This window comes from Saccopteryx bilineata, chromosome 1, assembly GCF_036850765.1.
Source record: "Saccopteryx bilineata isolate mSacBil1 chromosome 1, mSacBil1_pri_phased_curated, whole genome shotgun sequence".
In the NCBI taxonomy this organism is placed as follows: domain Eukaryota; kingdom Metazoa; phylum Chordata; class Mammalia; order Chiroptera; family Emballonuridae; genus Saccopteryx; species Saccopteryx bilineata.
The window spans coordinates 190,646,475-190,664,700 of NC_089490.1; the positions used below are offsets into that span (position 1 = coordinate 190,646,475).

General features: G+C 42.4%; 1 protein-coding gene across 1 annotated transcript in view; it reads right to left on the reverse strand.

Annotated features, from left to right (window-relative positions):
• Nucleotides 1–17,705, reverse strand: part of SCOC (short coiled-coil protein) — a 31,119-nt gene extending 13,414 nt beyond the window's left edge. The window contains exon 1 of the mRNA XM_066233041.1: nucleotides 17,508–17,705. Coding sequence (XP_066089138.1) covers nucleotides 17,508–17,580 — 73 coding nt within the window. The 5' untranslated portion in view covers nucleotides 17,581–17,705. The remainder of the gene's footprint in view (nucleotides 1–17,507) is intronic.
• Between the last annotated feature and the right edge of the window lie 521 nt (nucleotides 17,706–18,226).

The following is an 18,226-nucleotide window of genomic DNA, read 5'->3' on the forward strand; positions in this document are numbered from 1 at the left end:
ATTGTATAAAATAACATTGAGGAATTTCTCAAATAATAATAATGAGTGATAATGGGTGGTTCCCCATATTGAAGAGTGAACCTTTGATGGTTTGGTTATTTTGGACCATTGTGAATAATCTTTAGTTTTGCAACGAATTTCTGTTTTTGTTTTGTTTTTTCTTCCTCCCTTATACAATGATCTCAAGGGAAATGGTACAAAATGTCTCCTAAAGTGTTGATGGGATGGCTAGAAGTAAAAAAAAGAAAAGAACTACACTAGCTGGTGACGGAAGCAGCACCGGAAGTCAATGGCACAATGATAATAGTGTTTTAAAAATAAACCAAATCATAGTTTGTAGCTCTCCCTCTCCACACCACCCTTTGTTTTTCACTATCTAATGAAACTTTAACATTCAGAAAGAAGGACAAGCCTGTCTGTGGTTAGTTTTAAAACAAATGGTTACAATGAATCACCTCCAGCGTACTTAGTAACACTCATCCCAGCAAAAGCCCATCAAGGCTTCCCCAGCCTGAAGCAGAGCTCTGGCCAGGCTCCTTTCTCCTCCCAGGATGCCGGAAAACGAGAAAAAGCCTGGGAACAGCCTGGCCTGTATGTCCTGTAACCGCTGATGAGTAATTTAAATTAAAGCTGTAGAAGAAATAGCTCTCCAGATTATGGAAGGAGCATGGAATTCCTTACTCCTTGCCGCTTGTCCTTGATGATGCAATCGTGAGTTCTGGAATTTGCGCGTTTTCTTTATGTGCGAGATGAAGCATATTATAATAAAATATCATGTAATATTCCTTTGGGAAGAAAACTGATTTGGCCTTCAGAGATATTGTGGAGTTGCTCCTTTTCATGTACAGAAGTTTCTTCAGAGATCTTATGTCTCAGGGTATTAATTTTTTTTTTCTTAGAGTATTGCTTCTCTCATACAAGAGTTTTATATTAAAATAAATTTTAATATTTTTTAAAAGCATCATTGGCCACAAGACAGCTCAGCTTTTTAACGTTTTCTTGCAAGTATCCCTGCGGTTCCATTGTGGATTTGATGTAAAATATGTGCAGCCTGCTGTTAACGTAGCCTCAGAAAAGTGTCGTCAACTTTAAAAGCCACTGGCCCTTGCTGTGCTTCAGGTGACCAGAAATGAGAATCACAGCTCTTTTCTATATGTCTGTTGGGAAGATGGTATAAGAAAATCTGAGGGAAAGTGGCCTGCATGGTGCTCCGGAAGCACTAATTGTATTTGGATAGAGATCTCCAATGCCTGATTGCTTAAGTTCCTTAGGGCACCAACTGATCTTCATCAGTGTAGCCTCACTGCCAAGTACATGTATGTCCTGAATGAATGAATGTTCTGCTCTGGGTCCTTACTTTCCCTATTGCATAAAAAGCAGGCATGTCTGAGCTACATTAGAGGGTGAGTCTGGATTCCCACAGTGTCTTCTCACCTCAGAGTTCACACTACTTTCTCTCAGATTATCTTATGCTTCTCTCTCCCCCCCCCCCCATTACATCCCAGTGAGAAGTGATATTCCTTGTGGTTAGAGTCGTGGCCCTTCACCCTTACGGAACATGAGACACACATGCAACATCACCTAGAGTGACAACTGATGTCCCCTCATAACATATATCTGACACCTGTCAGGAGATACTCAGAACAAACTAGAAGACACGGTGAACAATGCCCTGTAAGGGCAGAGGTAGGAAACGGCTAATGACTTGATCATGTTTATGTCTTCTCTTTGAGATGGTACACTGGTGACCTCTAGTGGTGAAATTGATTCAAAATAAGTTTTCTACTATGTGGAAGCAAGATACGAATCCTAAGGTGAGTGCTGATTTTGAGAGGCACGTGAAGACCCCAGTGCTAAGATTAGGGACATCTGTCAAAACTACGTACACTACTGCCCTTTACAGCTTCTGTGCTGCATGCAAAAAAAAATGTCTAAGAAAAATAAAGTGCAGAAAGTGGCAAATTAGTTATAGGACACACAAGACAGAAGGAGGGCAGCAGAGGACATAGGTGTAAATTGTAAACACTACCCTTCAGCACAGTCATATTTAGTTTTAGTTTTAGTTTTGAAACAATCTCAACTATCCCAAATTTACAAGTATATCAAGAAGGATTTTTTTTCCCTGAATAATTTAAGAGTGAGTTGCCAAACCAATGCCCTGTCACCCTGGATACTTTAGTTCGTATTTCCTACAAACAAGGATTTTCTCCTTCATAATCACAAAACAGCTGACAAGAGGAGGGAGACTACATTTATGCATTTATCCCATCTATTCTTCAAAGCATGTGGAAGGTTCTCACCAGCTGCCTGACAATGTCTGTTCCAGAAAAAGCATTCAGTTCAGAACCATACATTGCATTTACCATATTTTTCGCTCCATAAGGTGCACCTAGGGTTTTGTTTGTTTGTTTTTAATTTAATTTAATTTTTTTTTTACAGAGACAGAGAGTCAGAGAGAGGGATAGACAGGGACAGACAGACAGGAACGAAGAGAGATGAGAAGTATCAATCATCAGTTTTTCGTTGTGCGTTGCGACACCTTAGTTGTTCATTGATTGCTTTCTCATATGTGCCTTGACCGTTGGCCTTCAGCAGACCAAGTAATCCCTTGCTGGAGCCAGCGACCTTGGGCTCAAGCTGGTGAGCTTTGCTCAAACCAGATGAGCCCGCGCTCAAGCTGGTGACCTCGGGGTCTCGAACCTGGGTCCTTCCTCATCCCAGTCCGACGCTCTATCCACTGCGCCACCGCCTGGTCAGGCGGTGCACCGAGGGTTTTAAGGAGGAAAATAAGAAAAAAATATTCTGAACCAAATGATATATTAAAATATTTAGTAAAATATACCACAATAATATTTCAACTATGTAAACTCAACAGCAGTATTAGCAACCATTAGCACTGTTATTAACAAATGAGAAGAGACTTTAATGTTCACATACTCTTCTAGTTGTCTGAGAACCTGCAGCAGCTAAAAAAATGAACATTCTCCCATAAGACACATAGGCATTTTCCCCTCCACTTTTTGGGGAAAAAAGTGCATCTTCTGGAGCAAAAAATCCAGTACTTGTCATGTGGCTTTAGCTTTCTTCGATCAGGAACAATTCCTCAATCCTTACTTGACTTTCATGACTTTGATGCTTTTAAAGATAATAGGAGTTATTATTTTTAAAATATTTCTTAAAACCAATAGCTGGTAAGAATATCACAGAAGTGGTGCTGGGTTCCGCTCACAGCACCCTATCAGTGGTACATACTCTGTTTATCTCTTCACTAGTGAGGTTCACTTTGATGTCTTGATTATGGTGGTGTCTAACTTCTTTTACTTTCCATAATTAGCAATTACTTGGCGGGCCAGGGGGGATGTGTATTTTGAGACTATGTAGATATTCCATGTCCGTGCTACCTAAGGAAAAAGCATACTTCATAAGTGACTAACAAAAGAAATACTAGTCTTAGCAGCAATATTTGTATGTGAACAGCTAATAAGACTTAGCAGCAAAGAGTTTAATTGTCCAGTAACATGCAAATTGTAAACGCTAAAACTTAAATTTATCTGAGCCAAAGACTTCCTTTCTGCATAGTTAAAATAATAAAACTAAAAGTAAAAATAAAAAAGTATTCAACTTAGATTGGCAAAGGTATTGCTTAGTCTCCAAACCCGTAAGCCAACAGTAAAATAGGAGCAAAGAAGTGCGAAGGTCAGGCTGCAAGATCAGAAAGCAGAGAAAAGAAGGAGAACTGAAGACATCAGAGATGTGAGAGAGGGAAGGGAGAAGGGGGGACAGTGAGGCGTGCACGGGAGAAACGAGGCCGCAGAAGGCAATCAGGGAGGTTGGAAAAACGACGTGATGGGAAGGAATAGAGTGGATAAAGAAGACTCATGGAGGTTATGAGTGAAGAGGGAGAAAAAGAGAAGGCGTGAGGTCCAATCGATGAAAGATGCTGCTGTCTTTATTATCTGCCTCTATCATAAGGCTGAAACTGAGGCCAAATGGGATGGTGTTGCTCCCTAAACAAATGTAGGAGGAAGGGTTATGGGAAGTCGTACATAGTGAAGTGACAAGGACAGCTCTGCTGTGTATCACCATTGTGTCAAGGTGCCTTACCTGACACGTAGAAGTTAAGGTCCTACTCCTAACCTGAGTTCTGAATTTGAGATCCATGTGAAAGATATGTTCGGTGTGTAAACATGCCGTCCTCAGAAAGCGCACAGCTTTGGGGAGGCCAGCCATGTGGTAGTCAGAGCACAGGGGCCCTCCTTCCGCCTGCCTCTGCCCGGTGGTCATCAGCTGCGGAGGCCACTTTGAGCCCAGCTTGTGGCTCAGAGCAGAAGCTCTACACTCCCAGCCTGAGCTGAGTGCCTAGTAGATGGTCAGCTCTCATCACATGCTTGCTAAATGTGTGAAGGGACACAGGAATATTCCATTTTTCCCTGTTGGTCATCCTGCCCTATCTCTCTTTTGGAGGCTGATTTACAAGAGAATAAGAAAAGCCAGTATAAGTGAGCATTTTAGTAATTCAAGGCAGTAGGAGTAGAATCTCGGTACACCTGATTAAAATCCTACACAGAAAAGATTTCAGATGCTGTGTAGTTCCGGTCTTCTTCTCTAAGGACAGACTAAGGATTATGTCCCACTCACTGGATTAGGAAACCATGAGTCTATTCTGAAATAAATAAGTGGTTGGATGTGAAATGGAATATTTACACAGTCCCAAAATATCTCCCCCCCAAATATTTCCTAGTTATTAAAAGAAAAAGGAGTAATCCATCGCCATAAATAATCAAGGCATCAAAGTAATCTCACTAGTGAAGAGACAGATTGAGTCCCACTGATAGGGTGCAGTGCGAGGGGCACAGCCTTGCTTCTGGGATTTTCTGGCCAATGTATTGAGAAATATTTTAAAAAAATAACTATCCTCTAATCTTCAAAAGCATTCAGGTCATGAAAGTCAAGTAAGGACTGGAGAATTGTTCCAACTTGAAGGAAGCTGAAGTGACACAATGAAATGCCATGTATGGTCCTGAATCAAGTGCTTTTGCTGTTAACACACATTGTCAAGACAACCGGTGAAACTTCAGTGCGCTTTGAAGGTTAGATGATGGTGATGTACAAATGTCATTTTCCTCAGTGTGTCAGGTGTATTGTGCTTATGAAGGAGAAAGTCCTGGCTTGTGAGAAATATGCACTAAAGTGTCTAAGGGGTGACAGGGCATTGGTTTGGCAAGTAAATCTCAAGTTTTTAGGAAAAAAAAAAGGAATCCTTCTTGGTGTACTTGCAAATTTTCAGTAGTTGAGATTGTTTCAAAATAAAAATTAAAATAAACAAGATATGCCTGTGCTGAAGGGTGGCCCTGATAGTTTGTTTTATCTCCTGCCCTCCTCCTCCTGTGTCTTGTGTGTCCTATAACTGAATTTGCCACTTTATGCACTTTATTTTTCTTTTTTTTTTTTTTTTTTTTTTTGTATTTTTCTGAAGCTGGAAACAGGGAGAGACAGTCAAAGACTCCTGCATGCACCCGACCGGGATCCACCCGGCACACCCACCAGGGGCAATGCTCTGCCCACCAGGGGGCGATGCTCTGCCCCTCCGAGCCATCACTCTGGCGTGACCAGAGCCACTCTAGCGCCTGGGGCAGAGGCCAAGGAGCCAACCCCAGTGCCCGGGCCATCTTTGCTCCAATGGAGCCTCGGCTGCGGGAGGGGAAGAGAGAGACAGAGAGGAAGGGGGGGGGGTGGAGAAGCAAATGGGCGCTTCTCCTATGTGCCCTGGCCGGGAATCGAACCCGGGTCCCCCGCACGCCAGGCCGACGCTCTACCGCTGAGGCACTTTATTTTTCTAAGACAACTTTTTGCATGCAGCACAGAAGCTGCAAAAAGCAGTCGTGCAATTTTGACAGATGTCCCTAATCTTAGCACTGGGGTTTTCACGTGCCTCTCAAAATCAGCACTCAATGTGAGGATTCATATCTTGCTTCTACATATTGGAAAAACTAATGTTCATCTTATTTTTTTTAAAAAATTATTTTATAAATATAACATGAAAATATAATAACCTATTATCCCTTCACACTAATAAATACAGTTTTCCAAGTTCTCCTCCCATCCTATTTCATATACATAAATTATTCTCAAATGGTTGTAATCACAGCATAGGTACGATTTTATATTCTACTTTTCTCCTCTGAACATATTCCAGTGTTGTCATTGAGCCTCTGGGGCTCTTCCTGCCCTCTGATTCTGTGATTACATTTTTGAAACACTGACCTCATAACATAACTAGGGGATCATATTTCATTATTCAATACCTGCAATGCAGGCACCTTATTGCTTCTACCTAGTCAGTATAATACAGTTATGCTATCTATCTAGTAATTTCCATCCTGATGCATTGTCATTTGACAACAGCATTGAGGTCACTCAGAGCTGGGCTTGAATTCCAACTCTGATTTGTAAAAGTTACTAAATCTTTCCGAGTTCTAGTGTTCAGTCTGAAAAACCAGGATAATATTCATTCCATGATGTTCATGAGGATGAAGTGGATAATGAACATGAAGTTCTTAGACTGCGACTGGTATGTAATACATTCTCTATAAATGTTGGTTATTATTGTTATTCATCTAAAGAGATGCATGACTAGTTTGTAAAATTGGGCTTACTCCAAATATTTGATTTTGTGACTCTTGTAGTTTGATTTGTGAAGAGTGATGGGTTATGTTTTAGGTAGTATCAAGTACCCAAAGAGTTCAGTAGGAATTCTAAAGAAACCAACTGAGTGTCTAATCATCGTCAGAGGTGAGAACACACAGGAAAACTAGAGTGACAGCTGATTAGTCATCTTTCTCCAACACCTGCTTAGTGTTTTCTGCCTTCCAAAAGAAGTTTTAAAAAAACCAAAATGCTTACAGATGTAGTCACTGGAACATGAAAGAAATATTACACATACAGTGTTTGCTTTTTAAAAGTGATCAGTGAGCTGTGAATTTACCAAATTCCTTTCACAGTCAAGTGATTACATATTTTGGAGAAAGGATGATGTCTCAACTTACAAAATGGACCAATAAAGGAATTAATGTTTATGTTAGTAAAAAGACATTCTACAAAAGTGGTTCTTTAATAAATTCCTTGGAAACAAGAAATTCCTTGAAATATAGACTCTCCTCGGGCAATCATGAAATGTTTCACAGAAAGGCACTGGCTGAGAAATTTAGTGTTTAGGAGCCAACTGTCACTGCCTAGCGTGACCGAGTCTCTCAAACATCAATTACGTCTTGTTGACAGAAATTCTGTTTTTAGACTATTTGAAAGCAGAAGGGACAGGAACCCACTATGTAAATTGAGGTTCATTTACTGTCATGAAGTTCAAGCCATTTAAAATACTAAAATAAAAAAGGATAAGAAACATCATTGGAAACTTTCTTCTAAATATTTCTATAAAGAGTTAATGCAACGTTAGAAAAATCCACTAATCTTGCCACCAAGAATGAACTTGAAAGCAAAATATCATGGGTGAACAAATAAATCTTTTGTCTGCTGGGAAAAGGCAGTGAAGATTCTGAGGGATAAGAAAGGAAAACTGTGTTTTAAAATGCAGGCTCTTTCAAACAGCTTTTAGTGATGTGCTACCTGCAGGGAGAAAACCACGCATGCGCACAGCCCAGTTCTCCGAGCCAAAACCTTAAAGCTGACAATGGAAAACGTGTGTGAGGAGAAACAAGGAAAGAATGAATGAATGGGGAAGGGAACCGGTAAGGGCTGAAAAGAGTTAGCCATTGGCTGTGTGCATCCCGGGAAGGCTGGTGAAGGGAAGGCCCAGGTCCCCGACTGGTACAGAGGAGCAGAGAGTGGACATTATTCTCCTGGACCGTTCATGTGGGCCTCCACTGAGTCCCTTCCCTTGCCAACGCTGAGGACTGAAAATGAACGCGAAAGTATCGGTGACAGCAAAACATGTCTTTCTGGAGGAGCTGTTCTAGTAACTCTGGTTCTGTGATGGGAGCACTTGTTATTTCCAGTAGGGTCACTCGTAGCTTTCGGGTCATTTAATGCTTGTATCCCTAAGGTTGAGAGGCACAGCTGAAGCTGGCTCACCCAGGGTGCCCTGTGCTTTTAGAGGTCTCCTCCTCTGCCCACTCCAGGTTCCCCTGGAAGGCTCAGAGAACCTTCCAAGGGTTTCTCAAGAGAACCCCAAAGGGTATCTAAGGAAACTAGACTCTGACCCTCAAATTCTGAACAAGTCAGATAGAGGCCTGTGACAGGGAGCTGTGTCCAAAGCTGACCCAGTCCAACTCAGGCTTTTATAAAATGCAGGTCTCCGTGTTGGGAAACAGCCACCTGGCTCCTTTCTCAGCAGGAAGAGGACTCGGAAAAGGTCAGCCCGCCTTGGTTCATGAGCGCAGATAAGCAAGATCCACCCCTGTCTTTTTGGGTCATCTCTGGGTTTTTCTCTAGAAAAAGAAACTAGCATATTTATGAAGATTTCATATATCTTGAGCACAAAACATTCTCTCTCTTTTTTCTTTTTTGGATAGGTTAACACAAAATAAAACATATTGCTGATACAAGGTAACTGACTGATGGGTGGTTTGTCTTTTAAAAGAAGAATCAAAATATTGATATGTATCCTTTGATGAGAAAATGAGAGAATACTCTAGATTACCGTACACATGTGGATGCTGCCCTGACACTGCATTTCTTAAGCCTGTTTATTACAAGTAGATTTTGCATTATGCTAAATCATTTATTTCAGTTAAGTGGATTTCCTCTGATTGAAGGTATTTTCACAGAAAGAGCACTTACAATTTCAAGCGATACATTAGTGACCCTAGAGCCATCCTACTCTCAGAAGCTACTGAAAAGCAGAGTTAATCTCCTCTTTCTCTTATTGAATCTCTGATGCTAAAGTCTCTAAGGCATTTTGCTGGGCCAGGGGAGGTGCTCTTAATGTCACTGTCCACATTACCTTCAGGTTCCAAGAACAGACGTTTTGCTCGACCAGTGCCATTATCTGTGCTTCTATGGCTCCCAAATGCCAATTAAGATTTGCAGAAACTTCCTACCATGGCTGGAGCAGTGAATGTATTTTGTTCAATTTCCCCGAAATAAAAAAAAAAAATTTTCTACCCTACTTGAGATGATCTTTTATGACATCCCTAAGAACATCTGAATCATCTTTTAGGTTAATATTCATGGCCAAATTCACTGGGGGGCATACAATGGGATGACTTAGGGAGCCCTTCACTGTTCCTGACAAGCACACTTGGCGACACTCGCCTCACCCTTGTGTACTTATTGAATGACCCCTTCACTTGGGGACTCTCAAGGGCGTCGGCGTCGTATCATCCCAAGCGGTACAGTTCTCACCTGGCAAAGCCACTCAGCGCGGTGCAGCAGACACAAGGGAGCTTGGTGCTGGCTGCAAATCCTGGCTCCATTTCCTGCCAGGAAAGAAAGGCCTGCTCCTGTTGCATGGGCGAGACTTCTGCTAGCGCTCAGTGTGTCTCCCAGCCAGGCAGCCCCAAGTCTATTTCCTTCTTTGCCTGTATTATAAGCGAGGCTGTGATGAAAAGGAACGCAGGCCCTTGAGACCTTTTACGTGGAGTGCTAACTAATGCAGGGCCTCGTGTCTGATCTTCTGCTTGGCCAAGGGGACGGCAGATGGCCTTCTGAAAGCTTTTCAAACCCAGACTGCCTTCAGCAGGGCATGAGGGGGCATTGTTCTGTTCTCTGTGCAGTGGTAGGAAGCAGCATCAAATGAAAGCCCGCAACAATGGTGCCATTTCTCTGGGAAGCTTATTACAACCTTACAATGTGGGCTAATTGGCTGAGGCCAAAAGCAGATGCAGAAGCAGCTCTGAATATTATTTGGGAGAGGTTTTGCGGGGGGCGCATAAGGGAGCACAGCCGTGGGAAGAACATCGTCGGGGAAGAGGTGAGGGCCGCGGAGAAGAGGAGCTGCATTATTTTCATCAGAAAAGATCCACGCTCTTGTTTAAAGAGTTTCTTCACATCCACCTCCCCCTCCTTCTGCAAGGCTTCTTATCAGGAGGATGTCAACAGTGTCCACAGGACACTGCAGTTACCATGACAACTGATGTGAACAAATCTCGAGCCTTTAAAGAAACTTTTGTGTGAGCTCCTTGAAGGGGGCCAAGGAGGAACTAATGTGCTGAATGAACACTCACTGTACACCAGGCTGGTTCAAGAAGCCTCCTTTATAATTCCATTTACCCTCCAAAGCAATACTGGGACATGTTGTTAGATCACGTTGCAACGGAGGAGTCACAGGCTTCGAGATGCAATACGACTTGCTCAAAGTCTAACAGATTCAAATTCAGCCATTTCTGATTCCAAAGTTAAGGAAGGCCCTTCCTGCCACATTGTCCTGAGTCAGTTCTTCAATATCTTAAGTCTTGGCACGTGGCAGTATGCACTCAATAAATGTTTTCTGAAAGCACAACTAAATTAAAGCAGCAGCAGAAAGGGGAGGGAGACTCTAAAAAGTAGAATTAATATAGGACAGCTGATGCTAGGGAGTAAATTCCCAGCTAGGGGACGGCCAGCCTAACTGGCTCTCACCCCCATATACACACAAACTCAGGTACAATTGTTTGGAAAAAAAGTGCTGAGTGTCTAGTATGTGCTAGATGCTGGAAGTACAGGCATTAAAAAACCCAGCTGTGACCCCTCACAGCTCACAGTCTGTTGGGTAGGACACATATACATCAAGTATAATATGCTGTGAAAAAATACAGGTAGAAGCTTGCAGTTTCAGGAAGGAGAGGGAATTGGGAAAGGTCAAAGGAGGCTTCTTGGAGGAGGTGATGCCTGAGTGAGTTCTTACAGGGTAAGAATTAGCCAGGTGAGAGCAGGGTGAGTGGTGTTATTTCAGACAAAGAGAGCAGTGTGAACAAAGTCAGAGGTATGAAATAGACAGCATGTAGTTGGAACACTGTTTCCTACCAATCCCAAACTGTGAGGCAAAAAATGACACTGAAGAGAGAGGTCAAGCCCAGAAGAGGAACACTTTAAACACCATGCTAAGTGTCTTAGACTTCGTCCATCAGAAGAAGAGAGGCACTGATTGTTCCCTGCAAGGAGAGGGGTCAGTGGGAAGGATAAGAATGGAAATAGGAAGACCCATTAGGAGGTGGACGCTGTGAGTTATGTGGGGAAACTGAGGACCTTAATCAGGGAGCGGGTGGTAAGGTTAGAGAGGGCAGAGGTACTGGAGAAACATTTTCAAGGTCAAGTCAATAGAAATCAGTGACTGATTGGATGGTGAGTGATGAGACTGGGATGATGACATATGAATTTCTAGCTTAAGGAAATGGCTGAATGATGGACCATTCATTAAAATTATGAATCAGGTGTGGGAGCAGATTTGGAGGTAGGGGTGGGGAAGATGGGTTCATTTGTGACTTGGAATATATCTAGGTGTCTGACAGTTAGTTGGCTTAATGAATCAGAAACTCTGAGGAGAGAGAAAGATTCAAGAGCAGAAGTCTGAAAATAGTTTCTTTTGCAGTCTCATCTATCCTGCAGGTGTGTTTTGTATGGACCTTTGTGATACTGTTTTTAACTCAGAATCAAAAACATGGAAACATAAGGAAGTCACACACAAAAAAAATTCTGTATTTCTAGTAGCTGTTGAAAATTCTGCTTCTTTGCATTTTCCATTCTTCCATGGCAACAGTCAGCTAGAAACGGGAAGCAGCCCAGCTCTCTGAGCAGGGCGCATGCTCTCTGTGGAGCCTTAGTCTTCACCAGGCTGGACCCCTGGCCCAAAGTGAGACTAAGCATTTGTTGCCATTTTATCCTAACCACTTTCTCTGTTGCCTTTCTTATAGCAGAGTTAAAAGGAAAGTAAACTTTTCTTGTTCCCTTATCTCAATGAAAAATAGAAAATAAAATCTAGTCCAAGATGACTGTGTGTTTCAAGAAAAATGGCTGTGAGAAATGAGGAAAGTTCCCATATATCTGATATGCAGACAAAGTATATCCTGGTTAAAGAATTAAATTTGAGATACCATTGTGAAATAAACTATATTCAAAGCAATTGCTGCCCTATTCAGAAGATGCATAACGACTTTCCATTTGTTTGTATCACTTTTAATGTCTTCCGTCAATGTTTTCTAGTTTTCATTTTACAAGTCTTTAATATTGTTAAAATGTCCATACTACCCAGAGCAATCTAGAGAGTCAATGCAATTCCTATCAAAATCCCAATGGCACTTTTTTACAGAAAAAAAAGAACTATAAAATTTGGATGAAACCACAAAAGACACCAAATATTCAAACAAAAAAATCTGGGGGGGGGGGGAGAACAAAGCTACAGGCATCACACTTCCTAATTCCAGTGTAATAAAAATATATTACAAAACTAGAGTAATTTAAAAATCATGGTACTGGAATAAGACAGACACATATACACCAATGGAACAGAATAGAGAGCCCAAAAAGAAATCTGTGCCTATGCATATGTTGGTCACTAATCTTTAGCAAGTGTGCCAAGACTGCACAGTGGGGAAAGGACAGTCTCTTCAATAAAGTGTTGGGAAAACTGAATATTCACATGCAAAGGAATAAAATTGGACTCTTATTTTACATCATACACAAAACAACTCAAAATGAATTAAAGGCTTAAATGAAAGACCAGAGCTGTAAAACTCCTAGAAGGAAAAATAGAGAAAAAGCTTCATGATGCTGGTTTGTGGACATGCCACCAAAAGTATGGGCAACAGGAGCAAAAAAATGGATAACTGAGACTACATCAAACTAAAATGCTTCTGCACAATAAAGCAAAGAGTCAACAGAGTGAAAATGCACCCAACAAAATGGGAGAAAGTATTTGTAAATCATATATCTGGTAAGGGCACTTTCCAAAATATATAAGCAACTCCTACAACTCAGTCACAAAAGTACTAAGAGCTCAGTTAAAGATAGAAGACATCTTTGTATGTCATCAAGGAAGACATACAAATAGCCAACACGTAGGTGCAAAGATGCTCAATGTCATTAATCACCAGGGAAATGTAAATCAAAACCATAATGAGGTAGCACCTCACACCTGTTAGATAGCCATCAAAAAAAACAAAGACAGCAAGTGCTCTTGAGGATGTAGAGAAAGTGGAAGTCTTCTGCACTATTGGTGGGAATGTAAAACAGTACAGAGTTTCCTCAAAATAGAATTACCATATGATCTAGCAATCCTACTTCTAGATATTTATCCAAAATAATTGAAATCAAGATCTTAAAGAAATATTGGCACTCCCGTGTTCATTGCAGAACCATCCATAATAGCTAAGACGTGGAAACAACCTAAATGTCCATCAGCATATGAATGGATAAAAATGTGATATATATACACGTGGAGTCTTATTACAACTTAAAAAAGAAAGAAACCCTGCAAGATGCCACAACATGAACCTTGGGGACATTTTATTAAGTGAAATAAGCCTGTCACAGAAGGATAAATAGTGTATGATTTCACTTATATGAGATATGAGTTATCTAAAATAGACTCATGGAAGCAAAGAATAGAATGGTAGTTGCAGATGCTGATTGGAAGGGAAGGAACAGTGACTAACCAAAAGGTATAAAATTTCAGGTGTGTAAAATGAAGACTTTCTAGAGGTCTGATGTACAACATTGTGACTATAGTTAACAATACTGTATTGTACACTTAAAAACAGTTAAGAGGGTATGTCTCATGTTGTGTCCTTCATTAAAGTTAAAAAAAATTTTTTTAAAGACACATGACAGAAAACCCAATAAACTGAAAAAACTGAATGAAATAAATGATGATATACTATTGCCTCTGTCCCACAAATACACTGCCTGGCCCTGCAGGTGTTGAATTTGCAAGCCCAGTCTCAGAGTCCTTGGTCTGCAGCATGGGCAGAGAGAATGGAACTTGGAGGCGTCGATGAGATCATCCCGAGCCTGTGTCTGGAGAGAAGAAAAGTAGGCCAAGGGCAGACTCTTAGGGAAACACTTGAAGGAAGAGAATGAAGAGAGAAGCCGAGCAGCGTGGTAGCATCAGAGCCAGGAGAGCTGAAACACAGGAAGGAAAGAGAGACCAATACAATCAAATGTTTGCTCTACCCCATGTCTCCCACCCGGAAGGGAGACCAGTCCAGCTGCAGCGCTGCTTAGACCGGAGACTCCCCAGTGCCCTTACGTCTAAGTCATTTTTTCACAATACTCCAAAGCCCAGAGAAATACCAAACAGTTCCATGAAGGAAGTATCATATTTAGGTCCAAACGTCTTAATACAAGTATTTGTATCCTTCAAACTTAGTAAGCACTTGAAAAAATACTACACCTGAACTGAAAGAGATGTCAATTTTTTAATTTCATTCTTAAAAAAAAAAACCCACACAATTACTTAATGGTGGGACATATGTGCCTCTTAAGCATTTCACAAATTCTCCCGTCTTCTCAAATTGATACTGCCATTCACCGTTCTATCTACATTGACTTGATCATAGCAACCACAGAAAACCCAGCATGGAAAGAGATGGCACCGACAGAAATGTAGCTCATCTAACGTGAAACTGTGGACAGCGTGTAGCTGTTCATTCCCAGCATCTCACAGAGGTGGAGGCGCCTCACAGAGCCCCCATTGGTTTGCTTTACTTCCCTAGGGCACCATGGCACACAGACTGGGCATTGGGGGGTAAAAGCTGGCCAAGAATCCTATCATATACAACCTTGTTTCTATGCAGGTATCTGATCTGAAATCCATACAACTAACCTACAAATGACTTCATGGAGCACAACTGGTTTGCGATTTTTTAAAAATTTTTATTTATTCATTTTTTTTGAGAGAGAGGAGAGAGAGTTGGAATGAGAGAGAGAGAGAGAGAGAGAGAGAGAGAGAGAAAGGGGGGAGGGGCAGGAAGCATCAACTCCCATATGTGCCTTGACCAGGCAAGCCCGGGGTTTTGAACCGGCGACCTCAGCGTTCCAGGTCAGTGCTTTATCCACTGCGCCACCACAGGTCAGGCTGCGATTTGAGGAACTAAGTGCTGCTCCTGCCAGTTCACATGCCTCCAGACTCACAGGACGTGGGGTCGCCTTAATAAATTAACCCTGAAATACGCTGAAGTTTAATGCCTTCAGTCCTCTTCCCAAACAAATCTTTCCTCAGAGTTAGCTAATGTTTTCTTCTCTTTTCTCTTGCTATCCTCTGAATAGGAAAAGAAGCAGTGTGATGATGCAGGGTGGGGTTGGGTGGGCAGGGGTAGAGACACCCACACTGGGAATCAGCATCAGGGCACTTGAGGCCTGACTGTGTGTTCAGAAATAAAAATGAATTATCCTTATACAATAGCCTCTGTACCTAGCCGTTTCAAATACAACACTGAGCTAGCCAGGGTGTATCTTGGGCAAGTCACTTAACTTTTCTGGGCTTTTTTATATATGTGTGTATATGCATGTGTATTTACATATTTAATATATATTATATACCTAGATATTCACTATATAGAATATGTAATATAGAACAAAAAGAAAAGAAATCGGATTAAACTTTTTATAATACAAGCAATACTTTTTTAATGCTTTGCTCTAGCCTAGACTCCATGATGTCTATTAAAGAAGCTGCATTAATTTCCTAATACTTTTCCTAGTTTTATTCACCAAAGACCAAGAATCTCTTATTAGCAACGCAAACCAGTGCTACCACATCAAATTTATACAGTTATCTCCAAAAGCCAAACATATGATGTTTCAGTTCATTGCTGTTATGAGTAAATGAACAATTTCTATTTAACCTCTCAGGATGCTGAAAGGGCACACATCAGCACTAGTCCCTGGGCCCACCACTGGTCACCATGCCGGACCATCATTCCGTAAGGTCCTTTTGTGCCCTAAGAGTCTGTGAGTCGTCTCACTCAGCATGAGGAGGTGGCGAGTGCGAGCAGGAGCCACAGGCACCGTCACTAGGCTGCCACCACTGTCCCTGCCAGCCCAGGGGGACTGCTTACCCCGTCCCAGCTCATTCAGCCTTTCTGCCCACGGCCTCAGGCTCACTTAACAAGCAACCCCGACAGGCGCTGGCAGTGGACGGGGCCTGAGTTCAAGTCCCCCGCCCTCCTCTGCCGTTGTCCGCGCTGCATGTGTGAGGGAGGCCGAAGAGGACGGAGAGGAGACGCCGAGGGCAGGGCTCAAGCGAGCCCCGGGCTGGGGCCGAGCGTGGTTCCAGAGCTGTCCGTTGCCCAGCCACACCATTGCGTCCCCCTTTCAGGAAGGCTCGGCTGCGTAACAATGGAGCAAGAATCCTGACGGGGGGCGGATTCGGAGCTCACGCACTGCGTGGGAACCACACCTGCCCACGCGCGCACGCAGGGCTCCTGCCAGACGCTCAGAAACAGGCTTCCCTTGGGCTTTGTTTCCTTCCCTCGCCGCTTTCTGTCACTCTGTCATTTTCTAAACCGCCCTGGTGGGATCATGTTAAGGCCGAGGGTATCCCATAGCTCCAGCAGCCCCGGAACCTTGTCTCTCTCCTTCCCGCACAAAAGCGGAAAGTGCTCCTCTTTGCTTTCCAAAGCCCCCAGCATTTTATGCGGTGCCAGGCGGGGGAGCTTAGCACCGGCTGGCTGGTGGCTGTGCTAATTGTCTGGCCAGGCTGTAGAAAGAGGCTTTTTGAATCTGGGCATTTAGGGAGCAAGTGGAGAAGCGTGGCTGTATGAAAAAGCAGTTGATGTTAAATATTCATGCCCTGCTCTCTGTTCACCAAAATCAGCCACCCCCATTGCTTAGCGGCAGCCCGGGCTTCTTCCTAGGGATGTGCTGAAGGAAGTGGATACAAAACAGTGCCAAGCACGCACGTGCGCGCGCACACACACACACACACACACACACACCCCAAGTTGTGGGTGCTTCTAGGTTTGAAGTGTTTCCAGTTAACACTGTACAATTCAGCATGGTTAATTCCTCAGGGACAGCGATCCTTCCGTCAGCAGTTTAGGACTACTGCCCTCCTCAACCCCTGCTTTTGTCCTTCTCGCGTTCAATTCAGCAAACTTTGTCCTTGCTTAAAAACCTGACATTTTCTGAAACAATTCTTAAAGTAAATTACAACGTATTCCAGTTCATTCTTCAGAAATGCTAAAAGGATAAAATTACTTCACAGAACAGAGAAGAAATGGACTCTACTTGAACAAAAGATGATAACATCACAGGTTGTTTTAGTAACAACTTTGAAGTCATGTTTCCTGTGCTTTTAGGAAATAAAATATTTTATATTTTCATGTGTTGATTTATTTTGCAAAGTACATGCAATGCAACCACAGGAACTTTTTAAATAGTCAATCGGAAAGGAAAAAAAGAAAAAATAGCTCTTAAAAACTTTTTGTCTTATTTTTGTAGCTATATTTTTTTTCAAGTTTTCTACAATGGGTGTGTTTTGCCATTATAATAAAAGTAATAAAATTTGTATTTTTAAAAAACTGCTGAGCCGTGGCTGGAGTGTGTGTTTCAGCAACCAACAGATTCTCCCTTACCTGTGTCGTCTGCAAGGGAAATGTTGGTGAAGGTGCTGTCCTCCTCCTCCGTCTCTATGCTGGACCCGTCCATCTTGGATGCACTCTGGGTTTGCTAGTGAGAAAAACGAGGGCAGGGATAAGCAGCCTTGCCCTGTGTGGTTGCCCTTGTTAAATCATTAATAAGTGCTAGCTGGAGCAGGTGCTACCTGATCCTTGCACTAGCCGGGCTCTTTCCGCTTTGCACCTGAGAAGGTCCTACCGAGTGCTGTGTTCTTAACCGGAAGTGGTTAGAGATCTAAGTGGAGTCATAGCCTTCACCTGCAGCTGTTGAGTCAGCACTGGTGCTGTACTTTGGCTAGAGGCCAACCTTTGCCTTCAACCCTACGACAGTTTCCTTGGGCTGAGTTTCCAAGAACATTGCCAAAAAACAAACAAACAAAAAAAACCAACACCAACAAAAAATGGAATGAGGTTGGGAGAAAAAAATAACATTTTATATAACATGCAGATCTTTCAGACACCAACAATAAACTTCTCAAGGACTTCGGTCAGTGACCCGGCAGCGTGACTTGGTCACCGAGCCTCAGTTTCCTGTCCTATACCAGAACAGGTCTGTGGTTAGGGTTAAAAGTGAATAACATATATTTGATAAAAGTCAACCACAATAAGGACCATAGAAGACCAGGCATATGAGAGGAGTTCTCTCCGTGGATTGAACTCATCCATGCCCTGTCATG